General features: G+C 36.2%; 1 protein-coding gene across 2 annotated transcripts in view; it reads right to left on the bottom strand.

The window, feature by feature from the left end:
• SLC25A12 (solute carrier family 25 member 12) overlaps positions 1–16393 on the bottom strand; it is a 94246-nt gene that overhangs the window by 42891 nt on the left and 34962 nt on the right. The window contains exons 2-5 of one of the 2 annotated variants that reach the window (XM_036254135.1): positions 15163–15266; positions 11672–11811; positions 2944–3090; positions 446–584 (exon numbers count right to left, since the gene is read on the bottom strand). In XM_036254135.1, the coding sequence (XP_036110028.1) occupies positions 446–584; positions 2944–3090; positions 11672–11811; positions 15163–15214 (478 nt within the window). In that variant the 5' untranslated portion in view covers positions 15215–15266. The remainder of the gene's footprint in view (positions 1–445; positions 585–2943; positions 3091–11671; positions 11812–15162; positions 15267–16393) is intronic. The other variant, XM_036254134.1, reaches the window with a different exon arrangement.

Genomic DNA, 16393 nt, shown 5'->3' with positions numbered 1-16393 from the left:
CAATCTCTTTAGATTCCTCTTATGTTGTTTATTCGCTTCGGTCTTCAGAGCTACAAAATAAAAGAACTGTCTGTTCTCCAGTTTCCTAAAACATCCTACTACAATTCAGCAAAAGGTGTGGGCTTGCCCTTATTTCATGGCAACTCCTTCCTAGTACAAACAAGCTGCTGCCACAGTGCCACTGACCTGTTTGACAGACTGGGCCAAGGTTCTTTTCAAAACTGTCAAAGCCACTTTTCCATTCCTGACCTCAGCATCCCATTAAATCCACCTGGATTTTTGGAGACCATTATGGCCCAAGCGAAGCATATACACATGGCAACATACTTTCTAGATCTGACTTCAGAATGGTAAACTTAAATCAACCTCATGCCCTAGATAAAGAAAAGTAAAGATGCTGAGATTCAAATCAATATATATATATATATTTTTTTCTAAGTCTTACCTTTTGTGACTTCAATATCTTTCCTTGTGCCGGCTAGAGTGCTATATATCTTACGAACAAGCTCCATGTTATTCAGTAAAGAGTTAAATGCATTGAAGTAGGAGAAGCTGACCTGATGTGAGATACTTCCTCCAGCTGCCTAGGAAAATCACAACACAAAAAGTTAAAAAAACAAACAAGCAAACGAAAGCATGTTTATGGACACTGCACTTTTCTCAAAGAATATCCAAAGGACTCTTTATTATTAAAATGATTAACAACCAACCCATAAATATAAGAAAAGCATCGCACTGAAACACTCAGTGCCTTTCATGCCCTCGGGGAGGTCTATGTAATTTAGGTCTTAAGGAAGAAAGCAACATCTGGAAGTGGGACTTCATTATTCATCTACCTATAAGATCAGAAACAACAAATATAATTATCACAGATCAAAACAATAGTTATTTACACAGGATTTTCAAGACCCTCAACTACAGAACTCCTGCTAGTTCTGGATAATCCAAAAATCAATACTACACTATAGGGAGCATTTTTGAAACTTGCCTTTTTTTTTTTTTTTTCCCTACACACATACACAAAAAATAGTGGTAACTTTAAATTTTAAAACTCGCCCTGGCCAGTTTGGTTCAGCGGTTAGAGCGTCGGCCTGCGGTCCTGAGAGACCCGGGTTCGGTTCCTGCTAAGGGCGCATAACTCGGTTGCAGTTTGTCCCCGGCCCTGGTCGGTTGTGCGGGTGGCAGCCACTCGATGTGTTCCTTTCACATCGATGTTTCTCTCTCTCTCTCTGTTCCTCTCTCTCCCTCCCACTCTACCTGAACAAAAAATGGAAAAATGTCCTCGGTGAGGATAAAAATAAATAAATAAATAAAATCTTAAAAAAAAAAAAAAAACTATATCAACTTTCCTAGTCTTTTTTTTAAGGCCATTGTTATAATTAAGATATTTAACTATTTGTGTTAGGCTCTGAATCTGTATTATGAAAGATATAACCACCAGAAACTCCAAAAAATGTAGAGAAAATCTAGAGGATTTATCTACCATAAATTATACCTTTAATAGAATAGTTCAAAAGAAGCTCTCCTGCTGGGGAGCGATGGAGGCAGTGTGGCCTTCATTACCTCTGCAGGCTGAAGAGGTCATTTTTCCCTCTGCCCACCACTTGGCTGTAACTCAAAAATGAATATTTTTTCTAGTTTGCAAAAGCCTAATTTCCAAGCCAGGAGTCAGAGGAACCCATATGATTGAAAACACTCTCTATTAAAAACTCAAAGAAATAGTTATAGAAATACCAATGTGGCAACCTTAATTATGAAGGTCTGTAGCCAACCCCACCACCCCTCACACATGCATTAACCCAAATATGGATGATATTTGTATTAGACTGAATTTGGATCCCCAAAAGCAAATTATTTAATACATTCCTCTGGGGACTGAAATGTTTGTTTGGTACACTAAGGCTATCATAGGTCTACCTAACCCAAATGGAAAATATTAAGTGGGTTTCTTCACTCTGAAGCACTCAATTAATCCTTCTCTCTAGGATTTTCTTCTCCCTTTCTTCCCTCCCTCTCTCCCTTTCTTCCCTTCCTTCCTTTCACTTTTTTGACTGGGGTATGAAGTGAGGGTAAGGGAGTGGGAGATGGGTGTCATGGAGGTGAAATGTGTAGGAGAAAGTGACATGCTCCATGTTCAAATTCACTGAAGAAAAAGAACAGAAGTTGATCTTTCTACCCCAGTCTAAATCAGGGATAATGATCTTCAGCTGAAACAACAAAAGCACTCATTGGCTTCCCTCCATTAAAAACAAGCAGCAATCAAAAACCTATACATAAGAACAACGCACGAAGAAGACAATGGGGAAGTGAGGAAAGTTTCACCACTCTTTGTGAGGAAGAGAGTGACATTAGTGTGTTATTGGTCCTGATGATTACTTTATAGAGATTAGCAGTTTTTACAGAACAAAAAACTATCTGGACCATGCAGACTGAACACACAGGTGACAGGGAAAGAGAGGAATAAGCCATAGAGGCTGATGCCCATGTATTTCCCCTACACTTTCTGCCATGGCCATGGTTATTAAAACAGAGTAGAGGCCAATGATGATTCCTCTAGCAAACAGCACTCTGCAGTAACAAAGGAAGGAGCCAACCCTACTGCAAGGCTCTGGGAGTCTGGGGGAGATGGAAAAAGGAGAGGTACTGTCCACTGGAAAAAGTAATTGCACATCCTTGTCTATGAATTCCCTTGTATTCTGTGGTTGGATTGTGTAAATGGAAATAAACAATGTGGAAATATCTGAGAGCAAGATGGTGGCTCTGCTATGATCTGGGAAAGACTATTCACCATCACCCCCACCTCCCTTACACACACCTGTTTACCTTCTACAGACAAAACAGTTAGAATAGTTGAAACTCAGATGGGCCCAGGGAGGCAATCCAAGATCCAGTGGTTGAAAAAGTTTAAGGCAATAGAAAATTGAAGTACTTGCTTTTACTTACTGAAACTAAGTTCTCCTCCACAAAGGGAGTAAGCATGTGAGACCGAATAGTAACCATGATGTCACTGAAGTCCAGACCAGAAATCATGCCGCTTTTGCTTTTGTCTTTCAGTGCAAAGGCTTGTCTTGCATGTTCCAACTGTAGCTCCTGGAGGGAAAGGTTAGAAACAGGGCATTAGGTTGGTATAACCTGAGAGTCTGTTCTGGGAAGGAAGGACAGACATCCTTTCACTATATGCACTTACTACAGAAATGAACAATGTACATTTCTGAATTTCCAACACTTTTAAAAAGCAAAATTTCCTGAAAATGTACTATATATTAATCCTCAGGAAGAAGAATGAATCATGGCATGGTAATAAAGAAAATGGAGCAAAAAAAATCATTTACTTGAAAAGTGTTCATCACTAAAAACAAGTTGAGTATGTTTCCAGTGCTTTATTACAGCCTTTAAAATAAGCAGTAATTTATTTTCTCCTTCTTGAAGACATTCCTGTCATCCAAGAGTACTTTTTGAGTTAAAAGTTTAGATTTGGCTAGCCCAGGTGGCTCAGTTGGTTGGGTGGAGTCCCATGCACCAGGGACCATGCCCGGGTTGTGGGCTCAATTCCCAGTAGGGGGTATGCAGGAGGCAGCAAATGATGTTTCTTTCTCCCTCTCTCCCCCCTTCCTCTTTCTCTAAAAATCAATAAAACATATTTTTTAAAGTTTAGATTCATTTTAAGTTTTTCGTATTTTAAATGTTGCAATCCAAGTCAGCCCTACCCACAATTAGAGACCATTTTTTCAAATAATTTAAAAATAAATTTAGTGAGAAACTCTGGTAAAGTACAGTACTCTGGAAAGTATAGTTGACTGCTGAACAATGTGGGTTTGAACTGTGTGGGTCCACTTATATGCAATTCTTTTCCAATAAATGAATTGTCAGTCCTTTGTATCCCTGGGTTTTGCTCTGGCTAATTCAATCAACCACAGATCTGAGGTTAGGAATCCAGGGACACGCAGGGCCAACTGTACACACTGTTCTACACCATTTTATGTAAGGACTAGAACATTCTCAGAATTTTGTATCAGCAGGGGCCTGAAACCAATCCTCCTTGGATATCAAGGGAAGATGGACATTTTGGGGAAGTCAAAAGCTATGTGGGGACTGGCGCTTTTTTTTTTTTTTTAATATGTTTCTATTGATTTTTTTAGAGATGAAGGAAGATTCAGAAACATTGATGTGAGAAAGAAACAGATCAGCTGCCTCCCGAATGCCCCTTATTGGGGATCAAGCCTGCAACCCAAGCATGTGCCCTGACCGGGAATCGAATGGGGACCTCTCAGTCCACGCTCAATCCACCGAGTCACACTGGCCGGGCAGGACTGGCGCTCTTTATTTTTAATTTTTTTTTCTTATTGAGTTTAGAGAGAAAGAGGAAGGGAGAGGCAGAGAGAGATAGAAACATCGATAAGAGAGAACACCAACTGGCTGCCTCCTGTATGCCCTCCACTGGGTATTGGGCCCACAACCTGGGCATGTGCCCTGACCGGGAATCGAACCTACAAACTCTTAGTGCATGGGTCGACGCTCAACTATTGAGACACACCAGCTGGGTGGGACTAGTGCTCTTAATCCCACACTGTCCAAGGGCCAACTATAGTTCTTTTTTTTTTTTTAAGTTTATTTTTTATTGTTAACAGTATTACAGATGTTCCAGGTTAACTGTAATGAAAGTTATGAATAACAAAGTGCATGACTTGTGTTCAGCTATCACTCCATCCAGCTTTGGGCTGTTACTCATAAACTGTAAAACAATCCAGAACATCTCTGAACTTTTGAACTATTAGAGAGCCAAATTTTGTAATAAGTGATATCCACAGAAACAATAAAATGTGCCAGCAATACCTAAGTCCTATACAAAAGTCAAAATTTCAACACTAAGGACCCTAAAGACCTGATACATAATCCAAATAATCTGTTATCACAATATAATAATGGTGCTGTTTAATGTCATTTTCACATTTTTACAACTATGAAAATAATATATCTAAATATTAAAATATTCTTTTTAGATCAAATTAAATATTGCTATTTTCATTACCATTTATGAAAGCCTACAAATAAGTGATGCTTTGTCTTTTTCTGACATTTAAAATAGTTTATGAAGACTCACCATTTTACTAATTTATTTAATTATATTTTCATATGGACTTGCTATATCTCAATAACCCAAAGACATTAAAATGAATTTAGCAGGTGTTTGTCTTATAATAATTTATGAAGCTATACATTTGTTTTAGACACCTTTCTTTATGTATATAATATTTAACAATAAAACAAGTTTTAAAAAGTTTTCTTAGATTGACAAGTATATAGAACCTACTATATCTTTCAATAGTCATAACTTTGAAAAATTAAATAACATTGAGAAAAACATCAAAATATTTTAATATCTATCATCAATCATTTTAGATTCTTGATTATAGCAATAGAATGGTGAAACAAAAATTCAACTGGTAAAAACGTATAAGAGTACAAGATTAACCACCAGCATGGTCTGACAAGTTTTCTCTCCCCTCCTCTACATTTTTGAAAATTTCAACTTGATTAAGGTATAATTCACAAATAAAACTGTAATTATTTAAAGTGTATAATGTGGTCCAGCCGGTGTGGCTCAGTGGTTGAGCACTGACCCATGCACCAAGAGGTCGCTGGTTTGATTCCTGGCCAGGACACATACCCAGGCTGTGGGCCCGATTCCCAGTGGGGAGCATGCAGGAGGCGGCCAATCGATGTTCTCTCTCATCGATGTTTCTATCTCTCTCTCCCCCTCACTTTCTCTCTCTCTAAAATCAATAAAGGAAAAAACAAACAAACAAAAAGTATATAATGATTTTCATATATATATATATATATATATACACACGATGTGAAAGGATTACCAAGTTAATTAACATATCTATCACCTCATATATTAATTTTTTTATGAGAACACAAGTTCTACTCTCTTAGCAAATTTCAATTATACCATATTGTATATGATCAACCATAGTCACCATGTTATATACTAGATCCTTAGACCTATTCATATTTTATTCCTGAAAGTTTGTAACCTTTTCCATACCCCCACCCCAAGTCCCTGGCAACCACTTTAATACTGTTTCTGTGTTTTTGTTTTTTAGATTCTACATATAAGTGATACCATGCAGTATTTGTCTGTCTAGCCTATTTCACTTAGCATAACCCTCCAAGTTCATCCATGTTGTTGCAAATAGCAGAATTTTCTTCTTTTTTAGGGTGAATAACATTCTTGTTGTATGTAAATTTTCCTTACCTATTCATCTGTTGATGTACACTTAGGTGTCTGTACCTTGGCTATTGTGATAATGCTGCAATGAACATCGGAGTATAGATATCTCTTTGAGACAGTAATTTATTTCCTTTGGATGTTTACACAGAAGTGGAATTGTTGGACCATATGGTGGTTCTATTTTTAATTTCTTGAGGCACTTCCATATTGTTTTCCATAGTGGCTCTCCTAGTTTACATTCCCACCAACAGTGTACAAGTATCCCCTTTTCTCCACATCCTCCCAACGCTTGTTTTCTGTGTTGTTTGTTTGTTTTGAGTAGTCATCCTAATGAGTGAGGTGGTATTTCACTATAGTTTTTACTTGCATTTCCCTGATGATTAGTGATGTTGAGCAACTTTTCATGTATCTGTTGTCATTTGTATGTCTTTGGAAAAATGTTGATTCAGGTCCCTTGCCCATTTTTTTAACTAGGTTATCTGGGGGTGTTTTTGTGGTTGTTGTTTGTTTTGCTACTGAGTTGTATGAGCTTCTTGTATCCTTTTAATATTAACCCCTTATCAGATATGTGGTTTGCAAATATTTTCTCCCATTATGTAGGTTGGTTTTTTTGTTTTGTTGATGATTGCCTTTGCTGTGAAGCTTTGTAGTTTGATATAGTCTCACTTGTTTATTTTGATTTTGTTGTCTTTGCTTTTGGTGTCAAATTAAAAAAAGTCACCACCAAGACTGTTATCAAGGAGCTTACCTGTTATGTTTTCTTTTAGGATTTTAAAGTTTCAGGTCTTATGTTTAAGTTTTTAATACATTTTGAGCCAATTTTTATACATGGGGTAGATAGGAGTCCAGTTTCATTCTTTTGCATATGGATATCCAGTTTTCCCACCATTACTTACTGAATAGGCTACCCTTTTCCCACTGTATATTCTTGGCTCCTTTGTCAAAAATTAATTGACCATACATACACTGGCTTATTTCTGGGCTCTCTATTCTGTTCCACTGATCTATGTGTCTGTTTTTATGACAGTACCATGCTGTTTTGAATACTATCACTATGTAATATAGTTTGAATTCAGGAAGTGTGATGCCTCCAGATTTGTTCTTTCTCAAGATTGCTTTGGTTATTTGAGGTCTTCTTATGGTTCCATAAGTTTTAGGGCTGCTGTTTTCTATTTCTGTGAAAAATACCATTGGAATTTTGATAGGGACTGCATTGAATCTATAGATTGCTTTGGGTAGTATGGACATTTCAGCAATATTAATTGTTTCAATCCATGAACACATTATATCTTTCCATTTATTTATGTCTTCTTCCATTTCTTTCATCAATGCCTTATGGTTTCAGTGTACAGATCTCTCACTTCCTTGGTAAAATTATTCCTAAATATCTTATTCTTTTTGATGTTATTGTAAATAAGATTTTAAAAATTTCTTTCCAGTACTTTGCTGTTAGTATGTAGAAATGCAACTGACTTCTGTATATTGACTTTGTATCCTGCAACTTTCCTAAAGTCATGTATTCGTTCTAAGAGGTGTGTCTCTGTATGTGTGTTGCAAAGTCTTTAGGCTTTTCTATATATAATATCATGTCATCTGCAAAAAGAAACTATTTTACTTCTTCTTTCCAATTTGGATGCCTTTTCTTTTTCTTGCCTAATTACTCTGGCCAGGCTTACAGTACTTTTTGAATAAAAGTGGCAAGAGTGGGCATCCTTGTCTTGATCCTAATCTTAAAGAAAAAGTTTTTAGCTTTTTACATGAATATGATGTCAGATGCGGGCTTGTCATATATATGGCCTTTATTATGTTGCAGTATATTTCCTCTATCCCCACTTTGCTGAGAGTTTCTATCATAAATGGATGTTGGATTTCGTCAAATGTTTTTTCTGCATCTATATCTATTGAGATGATCATATGATTTTTTTTCAATCCTCACCTGAGGATATTTTTCCACTTATTTTCAGACAGAGTGGGAGAAAGAGATAGAGAGAGAAACATCAATGTGAAAGAGACACATTGATTGGTTGCCTCCCGCACAACCCTGACCAGAAGCGGGGACCAAACTGCAACTGAGGTACATGCCCTTGACCGGAATCGAACCTGTAACTCTTTGGTCTGCGGGTCAATGCTCTAATTGCTGAGCCAAACCAGCCAGGGTGATCATATGATTTTTATCCTTCATTTTGTTAATGTGGTGTATCACATTTAATGATCTGCATATGTTGAACCATATTTGCATCCCAGGAATAAATCCCACTTGATAATGTGTATGATCATTTTACTACTATTAAATTCGGTTTGCTAGCATTTTGTTGAGGATATCTGTATCTATCTTCATCAGGGATATTGACTTATAATTTCCTTACAGTGTCCTTGTCTGGCGTTGGTATCAGGGTAACACTGGTCTTGCAAAGTGAATTTGGAAGAAGTGTGCCTTCCTCTTCTATTTTTTGGAAGTTTGAGAAGAACTGGTACTAATTCTTCTTTAAATGTTTGTTAGTATTCATCTGTGAAGCCATATGGTCCTGAACTTTTTTTTTAAATCCTTACCCAACAATATGTTTTCTATTGATTTTAGAGAAAGAGGAAGGGAGAGAAAAAAAAAAAAACATCAATTGCTTGCCTCCCATATGTGCCCTACATGGGGTTCAAACCCACAATCCACGTATGTGCCCTGACCAAGAATCGAGCCCATGATCCTTCAGTACACAGGATGATCCTCCAACCAACTGAGCACACCAGCCGGGGCTGCTCGTGAATTTTTTGTCAGGAGGTTTATGATTACTATTCAATCATTTTACTAGTAATTGGTCTGTTCAGATTTTCTGTTTCTTTATCATTCAAGGTTGGTAGATTGTACATTTCTAGGAATTTATCAGTTTCTTCTGTGTTATCTCATTTGTTGGTATGTAATTATTCAGAGTAATTTCTTATGATCCTTAATATTTCTGTTATCAGCTGTAATGTCTCCTCTTCCATTTCTAATTTATTTGAATCTTCTTTTTTTCTTAGTTTAGCTAAAGGTTTGTCGATTTTATCTGTTTTTTTTTGTTGTTTTTTTTTTTTTGAGATTTTTAATTGACTTTTAGAGAGAAAGGGAAAGGGAAAGAAACATCAATATGAGAGCAGAACATCAATCAACTGCCTCCTGCACACCCCCGACTAGGGATCGAGTTCACAAGCTGGGCATGTGCCCTGACCAAGAATAGAACCAGCCACCTTTTGGTGCACAGGACGATGCCCAACCAACTGAGTCACACTGGTCAGGACTTATCTTTTTGAAAAACAAGCTTATAGCTTTAATGATCTTTTCTAGTGTCTTTCTGTCTGTTTTGCTTATTTCTGCTTTAATCTTTGTTACTTCCTTCCTTCTGACTTTGGACTTAGTTTATTCTTCTTTTTCTAGTTCCCTGAGATATAGATTGTTTATTTGAGCTCTTTCTTTTTCCTTAACGTGGGTTTTTATCAGTATAATCGTCCTTCTTAGAACTACTTTTGCTGTACCTCATACATTTTGGTATGTTCCTTTTCCATTTTCATTTGTCTCAAGATATTTTTTATTTTCCTTTTGATTTCCTCTATGATCCCATTGATTGTTCAGAAGCATGTTGTTTAATCTCCACATATTTGTGAATTTGCACTTCTTCAACTTAAATCGTTCTCCCTAACTCACTCCATCTTTTTTATATTCAATAACATTTTTATTTTAATTTTTTTAAATTTATTTTTGTTACAGATGTTTCTCCTTTTCCCCCCACTGATTCGCCCCTCCCTCTCCCTCCCTGCCTGTCCCCAGCTTTGTTGTCCATGTCCATTGTTCATGCATACATGCATATAAGTTCTGTGGTTTACCTCTCCCCACCACCCCCTCTTCTGGGGATTGTCAGTCTGTACCCCACTTCCACGTCTCTGGGACTACCCCATTCCTCAGACTGTTATGTTCATTATATTCCACAAATAAGTGAGATCATATGATACTTGTCTTTCTTTGTTTGGCTTGTTTCGCTTAGGATAATACTTTCCAGGTCCCTCCATGTCGTCTCAAAGGATAAGAGATCTTTCTTTCTTACAGCTGCGTAGTACTCCATTGTGTATATGTACCACTGCTTTTTTATCCATTCATCTACTGGTGGACACTTGGGCTGTTTCCAGATCTTAGCTATTGTAAATAGTGCTGCTACAAACATGGGCGTACATATATTCTTTCTTAGGGTATATTCCTAGAAGTGGGATCACTGGGTCAAATGGCAGTTCAATTTTTAACTTTTTGAGGTAACACCATAGTGTTTTCCACAGAGGCTGCACCAGTCTGCATTCCCACCAGCAGTGTACTAGAGTCCCCTTTTCTCCACACCCTCGCCAACACTTGTTGTTTGATGATTTGTTGATGGCGGCCATTCTGGCAGGTGTGAGGTGATACCTCATTGTTGTTTTAAAAAAATCCCCAAAACTTAACCTAATTGACCCTGGAATAACATGGTGGTTAGGGGCACCCCCCCACACACACACACACAGTAAAAAATCCCCAAAACTTAACTTAATTGACCCTGGAATAACATGGTGGTTAGGGGCACCAACCTCCCCCGCCACACACACAGTAAAAAATCCCCAAAACTTAACTATTAGTAGACTACTGTTGACAAGAAGCCTTACTGATAACATAGTCGATTAACACATATTTTGTATATGTGTTATATACTGTATTCTTACAATAAAATAAGTTAGAGAAAAAGAATATGTCATTATGAAAATCATAAGAATATACATTTATAGTAGTATGTATTTACTGAAAAAAAAAAATTGTGTATAAGAGGACCCATGCAGTTCAAATGCGTGTGGCTCAAGGGTCAACTGTATATGAAATATTCAGAATAGGTAAATCCACAGGGACGGAAAGAGGATTGATTGAAGGTTGCCAGGGGTTGGGGAAAGACAGAAATGGGAAGTGACAACTTAATGGGTACAGGGATTTCTTCTGGGGTGATGAAAAGGTTTTAGAATTGGAGATGGTAGTTGTGCAACACTGTGAATGTACTAAATGCCACTAAACTGTGCACTTGTACGTGGTTAATTTTATGTTAAGTGACTTTTACCTCAATTTTTTTTTAAAGAAAGAAAGCTCCTGGAGAGCTCTAAGATGATGAAATTGTTAGAATAACTAATGTGTTTTAAACATATTAAAGTGAGATTTTAATAACTGAGGCAAAGTTTGAGAATGAATTATATTAGTACATAGAAAAGCTATGGAAGTAAACACTGAAAGAAACTATTATAAAAGTTTTAAGAAGTTGCCTCTGAGAATGGGAAATATAAAATGGAGATAAAATGTCACAGGGGATTGCTAGTTTTTATTATAAACTTAGTAAAACTTAAAGGAAAGGAGGTGGAGGAGGAATGATATATATTTACACCAGTTATGAAAACTAAGCTCACCTGGAGAAACTGTGTGAATTCTGTGTAGTTAAGATGCTTCTTCCGATTATGCCCAAAATGCAGCCGGATAAATTCACAGTCCCAGTTAAAAGGGATATGATGATGAATAATAGTCTGTCCAAAAATTTCTTTCACATTTTCTTAAAAGGGAAAACAAAAATAAATAAATTATATCTAGAATAAGTAGTTTAGTCCACTGCAATGTTCCTATAGAAAGAAATTAAGAGAAATTTAAAAAGTCAATATTATCTGATTCTATTAAGATTAGCTGCAAAGATCTGTATGCCCAGAAACCCATGCACAGGAACAGGATTGATACAAAATATAATTTTACACTTAGGATTGTGTACCATTACATATAAGGCCAAGATTTCTCTTGATATAATTTTAATTAGGAAGTGATTTATGTCTTGCACTATAAATGGCTGCTACTTTGCATTCCAGTATAAAATCAATAGTGTTTTCCCAGTTCCTCAAGGAGTCGAATTAAGCCCTTTATCAGAAGCATGAATACCTAAATTACAGTATAATGCAGTATTTGTCATACTAAGTATGGGTTGATTGAGGCTTGATTATTACATTCACACTATCCTGAATATGTCTATTGAAGATAGGTATAAGAAATACTACCAAAAGCATATCATTAGCTCAGCAGCAAGCACCTTATTAAAAGCTTCTGATATTGTCAAAAATATGGTCTTAACACAAAGCTTCAAAATCCTCATAAAAACCATGATTATTAGTCTCAACTATTAAAATATTTTAAGATAAGTAAAATTAGTGATTCACTTTTAAATAAAGGACTAAACACGGTATACTAACTTTTAGATAAAAACCAGTCACACTGTGTAATATACAACCAAAACCCTTTGACAGCTTGTCTTCATGCACTAACCATGTCATTCACTTTCTTACACAGCTCTACACTTACTATAAAAGTCAGTTCACAAATGACTGGTACTTTAACAAGCACAGACTAGAGAGACTAATTTAGAAGCTCATGCCAAAAAAAAAAAATAATAAATCATTAAAAAGTTAAGAAAGCAGGAAGCCTATTTTACTGACGTCTTAAGAACAAAATTATTTTCAAATTTAAGCCAATTATATTAGTGAAGGTTTTACCATCAATAGCGATCAATTATACTAGACAATTAGTATATATGTTTAATATTTTATAATCTAAAACTATGCTATTTTCTCTAATTTCTTCAAATTCTTTAAATAAGATATAGATCTCATATTGTAAATGGTTTAATGGATTCCCTTTAGTTTTATATATCTTTTCTTCTAGAAAAAAGCACTGCTATGGTGGGGGTGGGGAAGGCATGTGGTATAAACATCCTGAACTAGAAATCCTGCCAGTCCGAACTCAACATATATAACAGCTCTGAATAGGTCACAATCAGTAACTTGGAAGAAGGCATTGGATGTCACTGGGGAGATGGGATTCTCATCTTTGCTTTCAAATGGAATGTAGTAGCATTTATTTCTTGTCTAAGCAGCAACAGTATTGCAGAATTTTCAAATCGTATTAAATTATTTTCACCTTCCATAAACACAAATTAAATATATTGATTTTTGTTTCTAAAAGCAAAAAATTAACTCAACAGCAATTCATGGTATCCTAGCTTCTAACCAACACAAAGGATTACCCTTAAATCTACATGACACTTCCACATTATAAAATATGTTCAAGTTTACAAGATAATTAAAATAAAAAGGGTTACAATAAAATATTTAGAGCTAAAAATATAATGGCAGGTCAGAAAAAAAATTGTAGGATTCTCCAACTTAATTGTCAACTTCTATTCCCAAATTATTAGATTGCTTATATTTAAGGTCTAACAAAGTATGAAACTAAGGAAACATTAAGAAATAAATGAAAAGCAGAACAGGATAAGTTAAATAACTAAATACATTTAAGTAATATTAATACTATTTATTAAAGGGAATTTGTTATTCTATAATAATCTTTATTTTAAAGGTCACAAGTCCCAAACTCCTATTTGATAAGAAATGTATATATTACTACCTAGATAGGTTTCATATATTGGCAGAATAAACTGAATTCCCTTTATGGGATCGGAAGGTAGCAGAGTCTCAAGTATGAAACTATATCAAGCAAAAATTCAAAAGCCTTCAAACTATAAAAATTTAATTATGAAAATTATTTTCTATCACAAAAAGGATATTTATAAGCCAAAATTACAATGTATAATTAACATTTAGAAAAAGAGCTCCATAATAAAAACTTTAACTAAAATCCTATTTTATAAACTTCCTAGCAACCTTTAAATAAGATCTTAGAACATCTTTGAAACAATTAAAATGATGGCCCAAATTACTCAAAGTAATCCCCCCAAATACTGAAGTGTTATCTTCCATAAGAATTTGTTTGAACTTTTCCTTTTTCTCCTAAAGTGGGCACTTGACAACTTTGTCTATGGTTTCATTTTGACCACTATAATGTGCTGTGGTTTATTAACTACCCTTAGACACCTTTAATTATTTTAGCCATGTCCCAGGTTACAACTATAGTTACTAGTACTAAAAAAATTTCAAACCTACTTTGGTTCCTCTTGATGGGTCCCACTTCCCTTCCGTTATTCTTTACACTACCAACTGCCTAAGGAAGCTCACAGAAATAAGTACCATTCTTGTTTTGAAGTCCAATTCTTTTACCAGCATGTGCTTATCAAAAAAGAGTTAGAGCTCCAGAACTGGAGAACTTATACTTCTATGAGGCAATAGCTCAAATAGCTGATGTTCTTAGCTTTTGTCAGGTTCTGCATGACATGAAAGGGAACAACAATAATCTCAAACGTACCCAATACACCTAACTGACACCGCATAACAAGCTGTCCCCCCAGAGAGAATCCCGTCTTTCCAGTGGCAAACAAGGGTCTTTAGCTCTGAATAGCTCTTCTTGGAGTGCTATTTCAATAGCCATAGTTCTGGCCTGGATGAAAGGGTTATGACAGTCACACCTTATTGGCAGCAAGATCATGATCTAGTGCTTTACACTAGGTTGGCATTGCTAAGGGAAATAGGAATCCATTCGTTTTCTGACATATACAGAACAACAGACCACTTTTTCACTTCCTGCAGAGCATGGGCTTATGGAAAGGGATGGCTTCTAATTCCTTTGAAAAGGGAATTGGGGCCAGATACAAAAGTAGCCTGTCATTATGTTCCCTTTGCTCAAAGGAGAGGAGCACAATGATTTGTCAGGAGGGCAGGTAATGGTGATAACTGTGATTAAGTAAAATGTTCACAGACATATAACATTAGTCATTTTAGCTGTATCAGTCACTTATGATGATTGGACTAGATGAAATATACATTGAAGCTTATATATTATATAAATATGTCTTAACAGAGGTTTTCATTTTCCCCACTGAGTCTTCCCATCTCATCCACCCTCTTCCCTCCCCTAGTCCATATGGGAGCCTCCTACTGGCCTTGTTCACCTTTCTGCAGTACAAAATTACCTCTGACCGGGGCTGGCACTCTTCTCCAAGACTGCCGCCATGCCTGCTCCATGAATGAGCCTGGAAGGAGCTGCTGTACCAACGGTGTGGCCAGAGAACTCCTCCTGTAGGTATACAAGCCATCAGCCCTTTGACACAGCCCACCTACCATCAGCCCAACGACATCCTGATTCCAAGGATTTCAGCCCAGCGGGAGCCACTGCTTCCAATTTACAGGCTTGAGACCAAACATTTTTATTGTCAGGGGAAAAAGTCCTCAACAGCTGAGTTTCACCTGCACAGTTCTAAAGTGAAGTCAGAGACGCTTTTAGAAGGACTCCCACCATGAATAGTGAATATTGTGTGTAACTGAACAAAAACAATGGCAAGACTTGTGGAAGTAAAGAGTTTTTCAGTGAAGGAAAACTTGAAGGGAAAGAAGAGGAACAACTAAGAGACCAAAAAACAAAAAAAAAACAAAAAAAAAAACAAAGAAAAACAAACAACAAAATAAAGATCAACAACAGGAACTTGCAGAGGAAGTCCCAATCAACATAGCATGTAGACTCAGTTCCAGACTTCTAGGTTCTACTCCCAGGTGGATCATTCATTTCCTGGGTGACCTCCTCTGTTTTTTTGAGGGGAAGTATTTCTATTAACACTTTACCTACCTCCAGAAGGGATACTGTACAATCAGTCAACATAGTAGTTATGTTGACAAATTTATGTAAAGGTCCATTTCTCAGGAAAGATTAATTTAAAGAGCATCTATTACTATAGAAGCTAGATGCTTTAACAGTCTATCACCAAATGGTATAAAAACTAGTAACAGCATATCTTTTTTTTTTTTTTTTACCTCATATTCTAATAGCCATTCTAATAGCCTTGAGTATTAATATGACCTTTTCTGTGATATCTGAAAGGAGTCTCAAAAATTCTTCCTGATTTAATTAGAATGTGCAGGGAAAGCTCTAATTCTTACCAGATTAAACTGGGTATTTATTAGCATTAGTATTTCATATTATTCCATGTCGGCAGTTTTGTTTCCACTGAGAGAGGTACAACATTTTTCATAAGTAGACTTCCATCTCCTGAACCTTTTAATAATATCAGTGATTATGCCTAATTTGTTCTTCCCTTTAGGGAGAAAGAATATTTTAGAGGCACAAATGGAACACATTTTTATTTGCTATACATAATGATGGTCAAGGTGAAGATGTGTACTTGGAAAAGTTCACTTCAGAGAGTTCCT

The sequence above is a fragment of the Molossus molossus genome, unplaced genomic scaffold (genome assembly GCF_014108415.1).
Source record: "Molossus molossus isolate mMolMol1 unplaced genomic scaffold, mMolMol1.p scaffold_m16_p_11, whole genome shotgun sequence".
NCBI lineage: Eukaryota > Metazoa > Chordata > Mammalia > Chiroptera > Molossidae > Molossus > Molossus molossus.
This window is presented reverse-complemented; position numbering and strand designations above follow the sequence as displayed.